This window comes from Hydra viridissima, unplaced genomic scaffold (genome assembly GCF_058129835.1).
Source record: "Hydra viridissima isolate aposymbiotic clone 2 unplaced genomic scaffold, HvirCarnegie_v1 scaffold_7, whole genome shotgun sequence".
NCBI lineage: Eukaryota > Metazoa > Cnidaria > Hydrozoa > Anthoathecata > Hydridae > Hydra > Hydra viridissima.
Genome location: NW_028324306.1, coordinates 4,656,247 through 4,674,770, shown reverse-complemented (window position 1 = coordinate 4,674,770; position 18,524 = coordinate 4,656,247). Strand labels below are relative to the sequence as shown.

The 18,524-nt window shown below is 28.0% G+C and overlaps 1 protein-coding gene across 6 annotated transcripts; it reads right to left on the bottom strand.

The window, feature by feature from the left end:
* Positions 1-553: 553 nt before the first annotated feature.
* On the bottom strand, positions 554-17,936 carry LOC149885735 (protein sidekick-1-like). 6 transcript variants are annotated; one of them, XM_090093424.1, is made up of 10 exons: positions 17,566-17,936; positions 17,212-17,271; positions 16,890-17,138; positions 14,195-14,491; positions 12,966-13,089; positions 5,270-5,442; positions 2,272-2,559; positions 1,676-2,101; positions 1,439-1,508; positions 554-770 (listed from the first exon to the last, which is right to left on the bottom strand). In XM_090093424.1, the coding sequence occupies exons 3-10, from the start codon at positions 17,023-17,025 to the stop codon at positions 680-682; spliced, it is 1,605 nt and encodes a 534-aa protein (XP_089949550.1). In that variant the 5' UTR covers positions 17,026-17,138; positions 17,212-17,271; positions 17,566-17,936; the 3' UTR covers positions 554-679. The 6 variants fall into 6 exon arrangements, with proteins under 6 accessions (XP_089949550.1, XP_089949553.1, XP_089949552.1 ...); XM_090093427.1 differs by having other exon boundaries at positions 1,676-2,098; positions 16,890-17,271; XM_090093426.1 differs by having other exon boundaries at positions 16,890-17,229; positions 17,566-17,699.
* Between the last annotated feature and the right edge of the window lie 588 nt (positions 17,937-18,524).

Sequence of the window (18,524 nt, the reverse complement as noted above, 5' to 3'; positions counted from 1 at the left end):
ACATCATCGTTTTGTTTGCTAGATAGATGCTTCTATCTAGCAAACATTTTGTTTGCTAGATAGAAGCATCTATCTAGCAAACAAAACGTTCGTATTTAAAACAGGAATTTAAAAATGATAAAAAATAACGAGGCAAGTGCAATTGGATTAAGTAGTGGAATTTTATTCAACCGAACTAAAAATGTTTTTGCAAAGAGAAGAAAAAATTCCAGGTTATTTGCATTCGTGACATTTTTGTGACTAATGTGCTTTATTTTAGTATTCATTTTATCAATGATATATTATATATACTAGATGTCTAACTTGCGGGATTTTATTGGACAAAAAGTGAAGCCGCTTTTTTTGTTTACAAATTGAATCCGCCATTTGTAATAAGGGCAAAAACTATATCCGCCATTTGTAATAAGGGCAAAAACTATATCCGACGTGCGAAATAAAAGTTAAAAATGCACGTTTTTGCCCGAATTAGAAATGGCTCCCACGGCTTCACATTTCGGATCGAAGTTAGACATCTAGTATATATAATATATCATTGCATTTTATTGACAAAAACTTTTTCAAAACTCAAATACATAAAAAAACAAACAAAAAAAAACAAAACTTTAAGTTAAATTAGAAAATATTAAGAAAATGCCAAGTCTGATTTTTAGATAGAGAATTTAATTAACGAAGATTTAAGTCAAAAGTGCTTGATGAGAAAACGACGAAAAAATATACTTGATGTAGGTGATTGATCATTTGAATTTATTGTCTTTCTTTGATGGCGATTTCTAAAACAATTAAACCACATCTTAATTCACCCAGTTAAACCTTACAAAATTTGATGAACTAATAAAAATTCAATTTATTATAAAATATAATAGTTTGGTTGCTAAATTGTAATAATATTTAATTAATAGCCTATGATAATTTAATTGAAAATTAACACAATAGTTTAATGTAATTAAAAAACTTTGATAAAATTATTAAAATTACATTATTACACACGCTACAATGCACAATGTAATTGTGTTTCATAATACAACATACCGTGTGATTTACCATTTGCGCTTTAACAAATGAATTCTTATTTAAATTCTTTAAAAACTATTATTACCAACTTTCAAAATAACGTATACTCACGTTATGAAACACAATCACATGGTATATTGTATTATGAAATACAATTACATTGTGTATTGTAGTATGTGTAATAACGTCGTTTTAATTAATGAATTCATAAATTGTAGGCTTATTATTATCTAAATAATACTAAGATCGTTACATGATTACTCTTTAAAGCTAAATAAGTCGCATTCATTTGTAAACTAAAACTATGGCGATATTCACAGTATGACATTAATAAAAACTGATAACTTTTTGCTAGAATTCGAGTAGCAAACGTTAACCCTTATTATGCCATAGAATAAAGACTCACTTCAAAAATTAAAATATTTGCCTAATTATCAACCAAACGACTAAAACTGTCACCAATAGAAAACCTATTGTCAGTGATACGATAAACTTTACTAAAAATGTAAAAAGAAGATAGAAAAAATCATTTTTTATTCAATCTGTTGAAGTCTGGTTTCTATCATCTAATAGGCAACTCAAAAAAAAACCGTACATTTTTAACGCACGTTTTTTCATTTTAATGAATATGAGAGTTCAAAGGTAAAACAGTTGAAAAACTTACCATCATTTATCAATGCTTTTTTAACAACCAAGGTTGGGTGTACTACAATCGATGATTGGTTAAAAGTTTCGTTTACGTTGTAGGAAGATTGAAGAGAAGCAAGGATAATACTTTGAGTAATAAAATTAGTTGATGCTACTTTTACAAAAAAATCGTCAGATGATAAAACCACGAGATTTGGTAAAGAAGTTGGTACCAAAGGTGTTGTTAAACCAGTTGTTTTAACAACCAAGGTTGGGTGTACTACAATCGATGATTGGTTAAAAGTTTCGTTTACGTTGTAGGAAGATTGAAGAGAAGTAAGGATAATACTTTGAGTAATAAAATTAGTTGATGCTACTTTTACAAAAAAATCGTCAGATGATAAAACCACGAGAGTTGATGAAGAAGTTGGTACCAAAGGTGTTGTTAAACCAGTTGTTTCTGCTGATTCAAGGTGAAAAAATGTTTTCAAATGTAGCGAAATTGTAGTTACGATATGCAAACCGTATTTATTCACAAATGAATATTTTAAATTAAAGCAAATACAGCAGATAATCTATCAAAAAAAATTTGTCAGAGAAATAAACCAATAAAAATATTTTTGAGAATGTTACCTTTTAAAAAAACCGCATTGAAAGCATCTTTTAACTCAAATCCATCAAAGAAATAAAATACTTGATAAATCCCAGAGTCAGATAGATTTGGTTGATTGATGATGAGTTTATTATCAGTCGTAATACTGTACTTTGAATTTCTAGAAATTTGTTTTCCATTAGAATACCAGTCAACCTTTTTCAGACCATCAGTAGATGTTAATATTCTTCCATCTAATGTGATTGAACCGCCATCTTTATAAGATACAGTCAAAAACTTGGGGGTGCTACTTTGAATTCTTGGTTTTTCTATATTAAAAAACATGATAAACTAGGTTAAATATCAACCAACTAATTGATTTTTGTAATTACAATTATATAAAAACATCTAGTCATGGCGTGGTCTTCAACATAGCCTGAAATATCGCCTGAAATTAGTGGACCAAAAAAATCTTGTCTTACTATTTGAAAAGAAATTTTAAAAGTTTAAAAAGAAACAGATGTAATTGTATTTACATAATTTAAATTATCAGCATGTTTTAAATATAAAATATATTTTATCTTGCAATTTCAGAAAAATGCTGTGTTGTAGACGTAGTTATAAGCGAAAGATGGACGAATGTTCCAGTAACAGCAATCCTCCACTTTAGTTTTCAGGTAGCAATTACTTAGAATTTCGATATTGCTGGATTAAGTTTGTTAACTAAACTGATTTGATCGTCACTGAAGATTCAGAGATGAATCGATTATTTTACTCTTAATACTCTTAAAAAGGAAACTGAACTGATCCAAAAAGTCTATATTTATAACTTTTTATAATTAATTATTAACAACCAAAATATCTGATCAAAACCATCTCTAATTCAATTTAGCTTAACTTTACACAAGCCACCAAAAGTGAAGAAGGAAATTTATAAACACCGTTGTTACCCTATCTATAAGTCTTAGACTTTTAGATAGAAGTTTCACATTAGTATCACATATTGTTTTGAGTTGGCAATCCTCCTTCATAATTTCAGGGATACTTTTTACACCTCTTGATATCTTTGTCTTGTCTTTATTTTTTTGAATGCTACACCTGATCAGCTTTATTTAAAGTTTCACTGAAATCAATCTTACGTTTCTTTAACTGCTTTGAATTTTTTTTCTGATTGTCTTGCTTTATTTTCTCAAGCGCTTCAAATAAACTAAGATACTAGCCTTCAACTTTTGGATTGTTGATTTTTTTTTTTTTTTGTATTGACATGGTGAGGCTGTAAAATATTTTTCACGCTCCTTCGAGTCTTTCAGTAAAGTCTTGCAATTGCTCTTCAGTGCAAACATTTTGCGCATTACAAATGCAATCACAATTCATTTTTGTTTTACAAGTTTTTAGATAAATGTCAAGAGTACCATATTTATTTAGGTTTTAATAAATTATCATTTGTTAATTTAGCCGCGCCCATCTTAATACATAAGTGTCAGTATTTAGCATGTTTACTCTTCCTCCGATAAATATTTCCTCAGTTTTTCACTCGTAACCTCTTTCCCAAACAAAATTCAATTTTGAAAAGGAGGACAATAATTGTATTTTTTTTTTGTATCTTGATCGTCGATAATATTTAATTTTAGTTTTGAGAGTTTGAAGTCGATTTTTATGAAAAAAAAATTTTTTACCAGGGAAAGAATTTTAGAGTTTGCTAAGACATAAATGAATTTTTTAAAAAAGCTTATACACCGTTTAATAGAGCAGAAAGTCTCTGCAATACATCGGTGTTACATCTTTTAGAAATTGATTGTTTTAGCTTTAAATAAATGCAAAACAAGTAAAATTGTATTCACTAATTTTTTTCGTTTACTCTTGCGTTTACACTGTACTAAATAAGTTTGAAGCAAAGTTTTGCAGAGTGATGTAAATGAATGCAATATTTTTTTCTTTTGATGTTGTTAGGCACGCAAGATGCCCAAAAACTAAAAATGAAGATCCCCGGCCGACCGCAGCAACCGTAAAATACGGAGGTAGTAGTGTAATGTTGTGGGGATGTTTTTCCCTGATTGTGTTGAGTTATTACTGCAAATTTAGGGCATAATGGATACCAAATCTATACCAATTTGAAAGTTCATATATTAACACATGCCAAAGCGCAAATGCGTCAAAATGGTGTTTCCAGCAGGATTAATGACCTTAAACACACTTCAAAATCTGAGAAAAACTAGTTCACACCTAATAAAGTTCTAGTTTTTAACTGGCTTAACCTATATCCCAGCCTAAATCCCACCGAGCTTTTATAGAAAAGAGTTTCATCGTTAAATTAGAGAAAAAATATTATACTCAAAACAGCGATTTAAATACGCCTATAGATATACTAACTTAACTTGTGAACTTAATGACTCAAAAGGCTCAAAAAGTTAATATGTATTGATTAATATAATTATAAATTTCATGAACTTTGATAGTTATTTTCCTTTTTCATCTTTTTTGTTTGTTTTTTTTTTTCAAATTTTATTGAAAGAATAAAAAACTAGTAATAAATATACGTTTAGATGCTATTGCAGATCAAAACATTTTATCAGTTTTACCCACCTCGAAGGGATATTTTTTCCTGACACTCAAACCAATGGATAGCAATATTTTATATAATGTTTCGATAAGTTAAGTTGTTTTAGGGGTTGTTTTACGTACCTTTAAGAAAATAAAAGTTTACTAAAAAATAAAAGTTTACCAAATACTCCAGCTGTTTAATATCAACTGGCCTCAGCATAACTTAAATCTGGTTTACTCAGCCCTGAAAATTTAAGCTAATTAACTATCTTTTTTGTTGGTAGATTGTTGTTGCTGCTGCCAAAGAAGAACATTCTATCAGTTATCTGCTAGGAACTTAAAGTTTTTCAATACGTTTTGAGGATGCTCAATAAGTATTTAGCAACTTCAAAATTTCGCTCAAATAAAAAGCAAATAAAAGTATCTATACAAATGTAGAAAAAAATCAATATAGCAGAACTTAAAAAATGAAACTATTTCCGCAGAATAACAATTTACCAGTTACCAAAACAAATGTTTCAGCTTCATATTTGTTTCCTTTAGTTTGTACTACACAGATGTAATTACCAGTGTCAGAAAGATTACTTTTAGCAATAATCAAAGTCTTCTTGCGACTTAAAACATTTAAACTGTTATTGGAATTACAATACCACTTGAAGCCTGGGGGAAAACTAAATAGTATAAAAATAACAAGAAATATTTGAATTTAATCCAAAGAAAAATAAAAACTTGATAAGAACCAGAGGAAACATTCATATTTTTGTTAAAATCTTATTTATGTTAGCAATAACACAAAATTTAAATACACACAGAAAAAAAAAACGTCAGCATTAGGCGTAATGAAAATGGTACAAATGCGAGAAAAACCCTAATTCCAACAATCCCTCCACCTAACAACAAGCTAAACTCAGAGCACCCAACATCCTTGCATATATTATTTTCTCAACCCAACCACTGCTCCTTCCCATTCCCCAACCACATGGCTTTCTACGCAAAAAATTTACAAAAACAAACTAACTCAGTTTAATCTTTTCTTAAAACGCAACAGAAAAACAATTCAAAAACATTTGTGTATGTTAACAACTCCTATATAACTGACTGAATCAAGAACTGCCCTTCTTTAATAAAACAAATGAGTACTGTAATTTCACAGCGCAGAAACAATAGTGTAAATTGGAAGATGAGTCTGGCGTTACGTAGCTTACTTGTATTAATAGTTTTTAACTAAAAATCTTTGTTAATATAGTTTTAGCAGTTTTTTGTGGATTACGACGAGTATAAATTAAACGCGAATTTTTTTAGTGCAAAATAATTATGGGGGAAAAAATTTTTAATTTTAGCTTTGTGTCCACTAGAGAATGTAGCAAGTACATTTTAAACGCTAAAAGGATTGTTAATGTATTGAGTAACCATTTCAGATGCCTTAATGAAATTCAGAGTGTCAGATGCAGACGATACTTGAACTGAAGCAGGATTGAAAGCATTTAGTCTTTCAGGCAACTCTACCAAAGTTTTCAATAATTCAATGAAAAAAGTTCTCTAATTATTAGCAATCTAATTTTTTCATTATACTTTGCTCATCCGTCATTGCAGCAACAGTTTCTTTGCACAAAGAAAAACTAAGCTCTTTAAGTTTATTTTTTGTAATGGCTGAATAAACTTTTCTGCATTTAGTTTGTTATTCGCCCAAAAACTTTATTCCAGAAATTAGAATTTTATCTATAAATGTTAATATACATATATATATATATATATATATATATATATATATATATATATATATATATATATATATATATATATATATATATAGGAGCAAATCTAAGGGGTGGCAATTATGGCAATGGCCGCATAGTTTAAATTTAACGGCAGCCACGTTAGTTTTGGATTTTTTCTTATTATTATACGCTACCAACTTCTATTCAATCAATAAATGCTGTGAAAAAATATTAAAATATCGATCTTTTATCGAAATTTCAACCGTGAATATAAAATTTGACCACACAGTTAGAAATTCCTGGATCCGCGCCTGATATATATATGTATATATATATATATATATATATATATATATATATATATATATATATATATATATATATATATATATATATATATATATATATATATATATATATATATATATATATATATATATATATAACTGTAGTTTTGATCTCCATTAGTTAAAACCCTTTCACTACTCTAAATTCTGTATTTTCTTCTTCTTTTAAACCTAATAAATTATACATTGAATTAATTTTTTGATGTACTCTACATCATGACAAAAAATTTTATTTACTGACGTTAGCAGATGTCCGAACCACATAGTAGTTAGAGCTGCATGTAAACCTTTTGAAAAACAAATTACATTAAAAGACAGCCCAATAAATGAAACGCTGTTGACAGACAAGTGAAATATGAAGTTATATTTTCTGATTTTCAAAATCGAAATATATTCTGTTAGTGCTTTATATATCTTTGTTTGTAGTTCATCTCTTATAACGTCTTTGTTAGAATTTTCAATTCCTAAAATGGCGGCTCAAAACTTTTATCTGCCAAATTTTTTTCTGACCATTTATTCCGATAAAAAGTCATGATTTGAATCCACCTTTTTTCTAAAAAATTTATTATTTTTTTCCTTTTTTGTTACATACCATAAACTTCAATCTGTTGTTTTGAAAATTTATGAAAAAGCATTGGAATAAATTGTATTAATGACTTAATTTTGTTAAAGATCAACCCGCCTTAAGGGTCCCTAAGTGGTTCAGGATATTTTAAGGGAGAATTTTCTCAAACAATTTTTTTATCAAACCTTAAAAATAGTAGCTTACACTTCTTACATTTCAGCACAAAATTAGTATATTTTTGATGACTTTTTAAAATTAGGGTGTGTTAAGGGTAGATCCTAATAAGGGGTGGGTTAGGGCTGATTTCGGGCTAGCCCAAAATCTGCTCTAATTTCCTGGAATTTTAAAACTCGGACGAAAACGATTTAACAGAACAAATTTGCACCTTCAGAAAGCATGCTTGATGAAAATGGTTTGTAATTGAATTTCGCGGAAGAAACTCCGTTAAGCGTATATTGACGTTGTTTGTAGAAAAGAGTTTTGTAGTATTAGAGAAAATGTAGAATTGAAACGTTGTGTTCGCTCCGAGAAAGCTACATGGTAAGATAATAGATTTACTTCAAAGATTTTTGTCCATTTATATAGTTTCTAAGTATAGATAGACATTAATCATGATAATGATTTTTTATTTGAACTATTTTTAATGAATTATTGAATATAATGAAGTTTTGATCCTATAATAGCAACAAAATATTTCTTGTATAAATTAAAAATAGCTTCAAGAACTGAAAGAAGAAAACTTCGCAATCAACTTGATATTTTTGTTTCAAGATTAAAAGGTAATATAACAATATAAATAGGTAGCTAAAAATCTTGATAATTTAAAAAATTTGATGGTAATGTTATAAACTAATTATACTATTTTTTTTTTGCTTTTATCTTATCCTGTTTACAGACTGTCAAGTATCTAGCTGACATTTTTTATCTAAACTTTTGTAAATTTTTAAAAATTTTTGGTCAAGTGAATTTATTTTAGGAGAACCTTCCAATTATATGACGCAGGGTGAGCCAGTTATAGAAGAGGAGATTGTTAAAGTTGGTGAAGAGAATTTGATAGAAGTGTGCCTGCTATTTTCGATGATGTGGCTGGATTAAATGATTTAATAGAGCACAAAAGAAATGAATGCAAATTAGGATTTCCATTGTTTAATCTAAATTAATAATTTTAGACACTTATAGCGTAGATTTCCCTAATTCCGAACAAAATCGTGCTTTAAGTTGAATAACTCCGCTTACTTTTTGAATTTCATATTAGTTTTTTAAAATAAATAAACTGAAACCTAAACTGAATCGAACCATATTAAGCAACAAGTATATTTATTATAAAAGTACTGTTAATTTTTGAATTTAAAAAGTAAAGTTTTCGTTCGGAATTAGGAGCATGTGTTCCTAATTCCAAACGTACATTTCAAATCCCAAAAAATGGCATTTAATTAAAAAAGTAAATAATTTATACTAGCGTAGACCTCTAGATTAGAGTTAGGTAAAAAGATTTTTAAAATTTAAAATTACTTTTACTTTAATATAAGGGTGTAACATTGTGTTGGTGCAGAGTGTGCATTATCTATTTATAAGATTCTTTCTTCCATTATTTTTTTTGTAATCAGTTAAAAAAAACCTTCACAACCACTGCCTGTTTCTGTCAGTTAACCAGAAAAAATCTCAGTTATTAGTATCAGGATGGTTGCAGCATTAGCGAATGCTTCCCGATTAATCAAATAGGAAGCTTTTTTTATTACGTAAAGATAAAGAAGACGTTTAGAAATTCAATAAAAAGGTTAAAAGCGTTTATAAGTTAATGTCGTTAAAATACTATTGTTAAATATTGTTAATTACTTGCGCATAAAAACGCTAACTTTTGCAAAAAAAGTGCATTCCAAAATCTGTTCGGAATTTGGGAAACGTTTTAATGATGCAGAAAAAAACTGTTTTTAAGATATCTTACGAAGTATTGCTAACTTCTAAATTTTTTTTTTCAGATAAATTATCACCATCAAATTCTACATCGAACAGTACGCAATTTAAATTGTCTTTTTTTTTTTAAGTTGGTTTTATATTTTTGGTTTTTCAGGGTTCTAAAAAGTGTTTTGCTTGCAATTAAAAAATTTAATGTTATCAATATACATTTTGAAAACATTTTTTCATATTCTTATTACCCTAGTCTTCCAATTTATTAATCGTGTTTCCATTTAAAAATCCCAAAAAAAAAAAGATGTAACAAGTGAACTAAAGCTGTTTGGAATTAGGGACTGTTCGGATTTAGGGAAATCTACGGTACTTACCAAATTCACACTACAAAAAAGATTGCTGTCAGTTTTTTTTACTAAGTGTAATTAGTCAAACTAATTGAACAAACTCATACATTGCATAGTGTTAAAAGTCCTATTTAAAAAAAAAATATTATTTTCACGTGAAGCTCCATGAAGAGAAAGTCAAGAAAGTAAAGAAGAATCCAAGTGTCATTTTTCATCTCTTCATATAAAGCTGCTACATTTCTGTTTTGAGTTTAAGTGAAAACAAAATTCGAACGTCTCCACTACCAAATTAAGTTATTGACTATCAAAGTTCTTTAATGTGATTTTATTCATACATAAATGTATGTTATCAGTTTCTAAATTTTATTTTCAAGGTAAATATTATTTTACAACATCATTTTTATTTAACTCTCTCTGATTGCATAAGAACATCTCTTAATTTATTTGATGTAAGTAAAAGTTATTTTTCTGCTGTTTATTGTGATGAGATGATTCATTTGTTCTTATATGAATGGGTTTTGTTGCTACATTTTTTTTTTTAAGGTTCCCAGTATTCAACTACCAGTATCACCTATTCAGTCAATTGCAAGTTTTTGAAAATTGATATATAATTATATATTTTAGGTACACAAAAGTTTAATTGTGTTTTTTTACCTTTTAACAATTTCTTATAGATTTCAACTATTCCACAGTCAGATATTCAGTCAACTGTATGCTGTAAACTACTTGTTGTTCATGTATAGGTTTTCTCTTAATCTTAACTGCATTTATAGTAAAACTATTTATAACTGGGTATATAAGCTCTAAAACCTTTGGATATAAATAATGATGAGACTTGGATGAATCTCAGGGTCCATATGTAGGAGTACATACGGCCTAGGGAGTACATATAAAATATGTATTGGTGTGCATATTTTATCAAATTAGAAATATACTTTTATATTAGCTAAGTATTAGTTTTATAATGGTGCAAAACTGTTACAGCCGTTTTTTTTTCAAGGGGTAATTGTAAATTGTTTAAGTTATATAACTATTAAAAACAATATTTATTTTAACTTTAGTTAAATCCCTGTGATTCCTCTGATTCAAGTTAGCTGCGTATACATAATAGAATGCTTGATGTTTGCAGCTGGCTTAAAGTTGAACCATTTTGTACACAAGGTTTGAATGTTTTGTTTTAGGGCTTAGTAATTATTTTATAAAATGTCTTGGCTTATAAAATAAATGGCAGTGGCATTATAATCTAAGTAGTATATTGCTAATTGCGGTTATTGTAGCAAAACAGTTTCTTATGAGTGTGTACATTATTTGTAACTGAATACAATCCAGTTTAAGTTGACCAATTTTGAGCAGCGACAGTGAAGATTGGAGGCATGTGTAGCTAGTGATTCTGTTGATTAGAATGTCTTTTATACGCAATTTTCCTTTCTTTACTTCTCTTCAGCAATATTCCGAGACTAAAATGCACCCAAAAAATATGGTAAGTTTTCATCAATTTCTGATTATGTAAATATATCCATGATGTGTTACCCTTGGCAATGGAATATTATATGAATGATGGTATAACATATTTAAGTTGTTAACTGATCTTTTTTAGTTAACATGAATGAAGCATGAAGGAGGGTTGACTGTCTATGAGCACATTTCACGGGTGCTTAACAAATTGCTGGCGCATGGCTTACAGCAGAAGATCAATAGGCCTGGAAGACATGGGAAGAAGAAGTTTTTTGATAGCCTGGAAAATCAGCTCAAAAGTAAATATGAATCTGCCTGACTGTGAGTCAACAGTTTGACTTATGGTGTTTGATTTGAGGCAATAAAATAAACTAAAACAATTAACATCTTTTTATATGCAGATATTGTTTATATTGTCAATGGGGCTATATATAACTATACAATGTTATATAGGTAATTAAATCTATAATTATATAATCAATTTCTATAGATGTAACTATATTAATTGATTACATAATTATAGATTTAAGTTAATATCTATTTAGATATTTTTACTACAAATTTCAAACAACATCACAATTTGTAGATAGCCATCGAACTTCAACATTCTCGTTTGAAAAGTCACAAACCAAATTCGTAACTTTTACTAAATGAGCATAATATTACCTCTGGGACCTCTGGAGCTTTTTTAAAGGTGGGTATCAAAAGTAAGTTCATTTAAATCACTGCTTTTTAATGAACTTTAAAAAAGTTGCAGATTTAAAAGGCTGCTAATATTGTATGGAAAAGATGAGAAGAATTTATGTTTATACCAGATTCTAACTTTCTGGTGCAATTCAAACTCAATCAATTTACTCGATTTTTGATTTACTTTTCTTTTAACGCTTACCAGAAACTGAATCTGGAAACATGGAATAAAACCTGTTATTATCATTTAACTATAAATACAGCTTATAATTTGCAATGTCTTCATGATCAAAACAAGAAAAGCTTGTTTGTTTGCTTTCATGTAAACATTACAACTTCCACCTTCAGAAGGTTATTTATACTTCCAACTTCAGAAAGAAGGCTCATTAACACCACTAGAAAAGATGCTACTGCAGTTAGATTAATTATGTGCAGTACATTATATCTAAGAAAAAGATTTAAATTTTAAACATGATTGTTACAAAAACATAATATATGTTTAGTAAATATATGTGAAAAATCTTAAATTTTAAAGTACCAAGTAGGTAATAGATTTCTTTCAGCAATTCATCTATATACACAAGTAAAAAGTGCATGGTCATTTTCTGAAATTGTATTTATCAAATAAAGTATTGAGTTATTTCATAAGGTATTTGAGAAACTTTAAATTAAAAAAATCAAATCAAACTTAAAGTTAGTTTTTTTTTTCTTCTTTATATTAGAGTGTAATTGCATTGCGCCGAATCAATTAAAAAAGGTGGTAGAAAAAATTGACGTTATGTATTTACCTGTATGACACAATAGATGGCTTTTAACAAGAAATATTTGTAAAAATAATTTGATTTTCTTTTTTTTTTAACTGTTTGAGACCTTTTAATGGATGTAGGCAAGCATAAATTGAACACTAAAAAAATGTAGGAGGTTTGTTTATCGAAGGAAAGATTTATAACTGCCTTAATTTTGCTTTAATTTGTTGAATTAACTATTTTTTATTCCCAATTTTTAAATAACATTAGTTGATAGTAAGTTAATTTTTGCTTGTATTTTACACATTAAATTATCAATGAAATTTTGACCAGCAACCTGTCCCACTGCTATTATAATGATAATTAACAACAATAACAACAGAAACAAAATTCAAAATAAAAAAATCGAATACAAACTCACTTGCACCTCCTTAGTACTGCTAAACATTCAATTGATATGGGTTCACCAGCATATACACCGATGCTCTTTGGAACTTCCATAAACACAACACTTGAATTTTCACAACTACTGTTAGATAATTCTCCTAAGACAGTTTGAAGTTTTTCAAGTCTTTGTTTTAGATTTTTAAATTTCATCTTATTTAAACCATTATTAAAAGCTGTAACATTTTTAAGACCCCAGCAAGCACACAACGTTGAAACAACGTTGAAATAACGTTGATCAACGTTGATCAACGTTATTTCAACGTTATTTCAACGTTGTTTCAACGTTGTTTCAACGTTGTGTGCTTGCTGGGACCCATTAAAGTTAAAGCTGAAAAGTTTCAAAAAGTTGATTGAACATACAACATGATTATCATAGAGAACATTTTTGGAAAGTAAATGCCTAAAAACAAGGATCACTTTGTAAATCAGAAAGATAAACTTCATGAACTTTGATTGTAACGTTTGTAGAAATTTAGTGAATTATGGAGATTCAGTCATTTTTATAAAACTCAGTGTTAAATTTTTAAAGTAGGTATAATTTTACAGGTTAGAAGGATAAGCCAAATTAGTTTAAAAATATTTAAGCTGTAATACTTGCTGAAAGTAAAAAACTTCAGAAGTAATCTTTGAACAGCATTATAAGTTTTTTTATTTTTGTATTTAAACTACAGCTAAATGAAAGTAAGGTTAAAAAAGTGTTTTTAGCAGCAATAAACAACTATCTTTGCATTCATTTCAAAGACATAATAGCATAATTTAAATATTGTCTGTTTTGATAAATACTGGGCTATTCCATATTGAATACTTAAAGTTGGATTTTGGTGAATGTTGAAATTATTCTCAACTTAACTTAAAAACAAATCTACAACTGTGAAGCTTTTAAGTTTTAGTGAAAACATTTTACACTCAGTAAAATACTTTTTCTAAAATATCTCAAATAATTAGATTAGAGATTTTGTTTCAAGAAATTTGTACTTTTGTTTGAATTCACTTTTAAAAAACTTACTTAACGACATTTTTCAAATAAAAATACAAAGGAAACCTTGCAGTTTTGTAAACAGGAAGGTTCAAAGTAAAACTCAAAATTTAGCATTCTACAAATACATTTTTTTACAAGAAATCATACAACTTCATTAGGCAATCAAAAACATGAGTACTTGAGTGTCTTTTAAAAAGTTCATTTTTAACTATTATTTAAAGTACCTGCTATTTTAACTTGAATGTTACAGCCAATAAAAGAGTCACCATTATTCTGTTGAATTGTGAATCTGTACTCTGTATCATCTTCTGCCTCTTTTGATGCACCTAATATTAGCAAACTACCATTTTTTGTATGTTTATCTTTAACAACAACATCCCATTCATCAGTTCTAGTTTTCTTTTCCCAAAACACATTTGCAACAGGAGGAATGCTCTCAATAACTTCCACTGATGGTAAAAACAAAGACTCTCCCTCTGAAATTATCTTCTGCACATCTTTTACACACAATAATCTAAGTACTGGTTTAAAAAAGAAAATTAAAAAGATTAGCTTTAGTTTAAGTTACTAATGATAAAAATAACAAAACATATAAAATAATACTAAAGTGGAGACAATAACAGTTGAACAAAAAAATTTTTACTTATGTAAATTTTAACAATTAGCTGCTATGATATTTTGTGTCCATGGGCGCCGGCAGGATTTTTTTCAAGGGGGGCAAAATAAAGTTCAAAAGTGATATTTTAAAAACTACAAAAATGCATCAATTAATCAAGTCATTTTATTAGACAAGTGACAACAGAAAATTAAAGAAAATGTAAAAATAAAAACACAAGAGTTAAATCATTGTTATTCAGTAAATAGAAATTGTAGTCGTCTGCGTTCACTGCCAAACTTATTTACAATTTGTTCCGTAAACTCAGATTTTCTGGAGCGTATTTTTTCACGATGCACGCTCAGCATGCAAAGCCCAGACAAACGCTCATAATGCTAATAATGCTAAATTATACCAAATAATGCTAAATTATATAATAATATAATGATTAGTTCAAAAACATTGGTTTATTAAATACAAATTAGACATATTCCAAAAAACAAAACAAAAATTAAAATGCAGCAGGTTAATTCAAGTTAATCAAATTAAATATATATAATTATGATAATCAACATTTAGCTAGCAAAAAACACAAGGTAATAGTATCATTAAAATGAATATAAGACAATAAATTGGAAAAAAATAAATAGAAATATAATACAAACAAGAAACATTTTGCCAACAAACAAAAAAACAACAGCATAAAAAAGTAATTGAAACTGACACATTAAAAAATAATTTAAAAATTTGATCATTGCATCCAATTCTTTCTTCGTTAGTTCGAAGTTTATTTGTTTGCGTAAGAACTTTTTTATTGTAATTCGATTTCTTTTTTATTATTATTATTTCCTTAATTTTCCTTTTTTTTTCTTCCTCTCCTCTTTTTGTTTTCTATACTTCTCCTTTATCTTTTGTTCTTTTCTATTTATTCCTTTTTTATTATTCTATGATCTATTTCTATCATATTTTTTTTAAACTTTCCTTCAAACATCTTTTTTTAAAAATATAAAATATGCCTTTATAAAAAAGCTTCCGCCATCGTGGAAGTCATTGCAATTGATAGTAATATTTCATTTAAACTGTTGTCATTTACATTAGGTGAGTAAACTATAAATGAGTTAAATTGATAAGATATCGAAACAAACAGTCAAAAGAAATTTTGTGAATATCAAAATTTGTTATTTTGCTTTTCCAGGGGAGGGGGGGGCAACTGCCCCACCTTGACCTTGCCTGCCGGCGCCCATGTTTGTGTCAATTACAGTAAACATTGAAAGCTACTATGAGCAAAAAGCTAAGATTTTAGTGAAATTTGTGCCAATCAATGTGTGATGAAAGTAACCAAAATTTGAACTTTTTTAATAAATCCTTATATATGATCTTTAAAAGGATAATAATTATAAACTCCAAATAGAAGACTTAGTTTGGGCATATTATCTCATAGCATAAAAACTTACTTCAATAACTATTCAATCTGTAATGAGATAATAATTAACCAGATTTTGTTTCTATACATTAAGACTTCAAAAAGGAATTTGATTTCATTTGCTGTCGTTATGCATAAATGTAATTAAAAAAACTGCATAGGTAATAATAAAAAACTTGTTATGGAGAAAAGAAGAAAAATAAAAGAATTTTTTTAATTGTGCTTATTTCTCTAATTAAACTCTACAGAAAACTGAAAAACAGGCATTGAGACCCCAAAAAGGTCTCAAGATAATAATATCACTCCTACTTAAATTAAAAAAACTCCTTCAAAATAACTAACAACAAACTAAGTGTTTATATTGATCAAACTTCTACTTAATGAATAGAAAAAATTATTTGGAAGAATACTGATATGTAGATGACACAATAAACTGTTATTTAGATATTTGTAATTGAAATATTTTAAAGGACACTAAGAACACTTAGGATTGGCTGGGAAACTTTTCAATATAAAAGAAGACCAAGTATTTTTTCAACTACAAGGATCATTTAAGTGAAAATATTTATCCAAAGCATAAATCAGTAATTAAAAATTCCATGCTTTTGTATTTGGGAGATCATTAAATCAATTAGGGAGCATTTATATTTGCTATGAAAGTTGTTTATTAACTTTGATGCTGATTGTTTACTAATCTATTGATGACTTATAAGATGCAATTTTTAATAAAAGTAAAATTCAAAAAAACACCCTGTCAAAAAAAGGCTGATGAAAACAATGCCTGGTAATAAAGACGAAAAAGAAGGTTACTTTTAACCTTACTTTTTCTCTTTACTATCATGGCACATCCAAAACGAGGCAACCAAAGATAATCTTTAAAAATCTAAAATAAACTACATACTTGGTTTCTTTACTTGAGCAGTACGACTTGTAATTGTTCCAAACCAGCTTGAGATAAGACACCTGTATGCTCCATATTTACTCACTTGAATCCTTGTCAAATTATTATATTCTGATACAACATTCGATTCAAACATTCATTGATATGACACCATTACTGAGAATGAGTTCACAGAACAAGTTAGAAAAGCTGTCGAGTTTTCTTTAAACCATGTGTCTTGAGGCTCCTCAGAAAATGTTGGCAGATCGGCTTAAATAATACATCATTATTACATGAGTAAAGTGTTCAATACTTTTAGTAGATAAACGAGCAAGTAACTTACGCAGTTTGATGCTGCCATCTGCATATAGGAAAAGCAGAGAAAAAAGCAAAATCTTCATTACTGAAAGAATGAATTTAAACATACATTTAAACATAGAAAGAATGATTGCTTCGGACAATTTGCGAAAATTTGAGATGCTGAAAATATTACATTAGAAGATATAACTATTTAGTTTATTAAAAATGAATAATAGATAAGAACCGAGTTAAAAAATAGGGAGAAAAAGAAAACCATAGACGAAATAAACTATATTTAGATTAGTGCAAACTCAAATTTCATTTGACAAAAGCCAAACATGGTGTGTAAATTGTTCAGATAACAAAATTGTACTTGTTAATGTTATTTTTGAATTACCTTAACTTTAACTTGGCTGTGCATGAATAGTTAATGGCATGTAGCTACTAATTTATTTCTATATTAGATTTAACAAGTATTGTGAAAAAAACCGATGACTTTTGTTTACATAACTGAAGACGTCTACATGAAACATAGTTAATATTATATCAAAAAGTTTTTGTTTACTCAGGATATCATTTTTCAACTAAAATTCATATTCGATTGCATATCGATGATGTACAGATTTTAAACCCAAGTTGAGTCAAAAACCTGTATCTTTTGCAGTTATAGCTGCTTCGAATGCCTCTATTAAAATGTGATTATTGGCTTTACATACTGATAACCTTGGGGTTTAGTTAATAGTTCTGATTCTTCACAAAGTATTTACTAAAAAAAGTAATATTTGAGAAAAATACATTTATAAAAAAAACGTTTCATTAAAATTTAAAAAAATTAAAAAAGTTAAATTCTAAAAAAACTTAAAAAAATTAAGGAACTAAAAAGATTAAAAATATTAGAAAAATTAAAAATAGTTATACAAGTGAACAAGTCTATGCATTAAGCTGCTAATAATATTCATTAAATAATAATTTTTTTTAGTTCAAAGTTACGCATATTTATGTTTTAGACTACTGCGCATTAACTTTGTTGAGTTTTTTTTTACTTAAGAATTGCCTGTTGCAGAATATATCTAGCATTAAATTTTTAATTCAAGTTTTTTATGCAGCAGAGACAAGGCATGCAACATTTTGTATGCCACTGATTGTAAATCAAGCTTCACTCAAGATGTTACAAGTCTTGTCATAATATAATCTCATTAATTTTCAACAAGCTTATCTTTTGAAACTTTGTTGCAACAGCTACTCACCATAAAACAAAGAAAGATGCTTAATGCAACTAAAACCTTTGGAAAAACAGTAGACATTTTTTAAAGTAGACTCTAGGTTTACAGAAAAACAGTAGACGCTAAGCTTTCA

Bases quoted from the DNA above. Each gene is read 5' to 3' on its own strand.
- LOC149885735 (XM_090093424.1), bottom strand. From the start codon at position 17,025: ATGTTTGAATCGAATGTTGTATCAGAATATAATAATTTGACAAGGATT. The intron at 14,492-16,889 runs GTATGTAGTTTA...TTTTTAAACCAG, and splicing joins TGCTCAAGTAAAGAAACCAA to TACTTAGATTATTGTGTGTA. The intron at 2,560-5,269 runs GTAAATTGTTAT...TTTTTAATATAG, and splicing joins AACATTTGTTTTGGTAACTG to AAAAACCAAGAATTCAAAGT.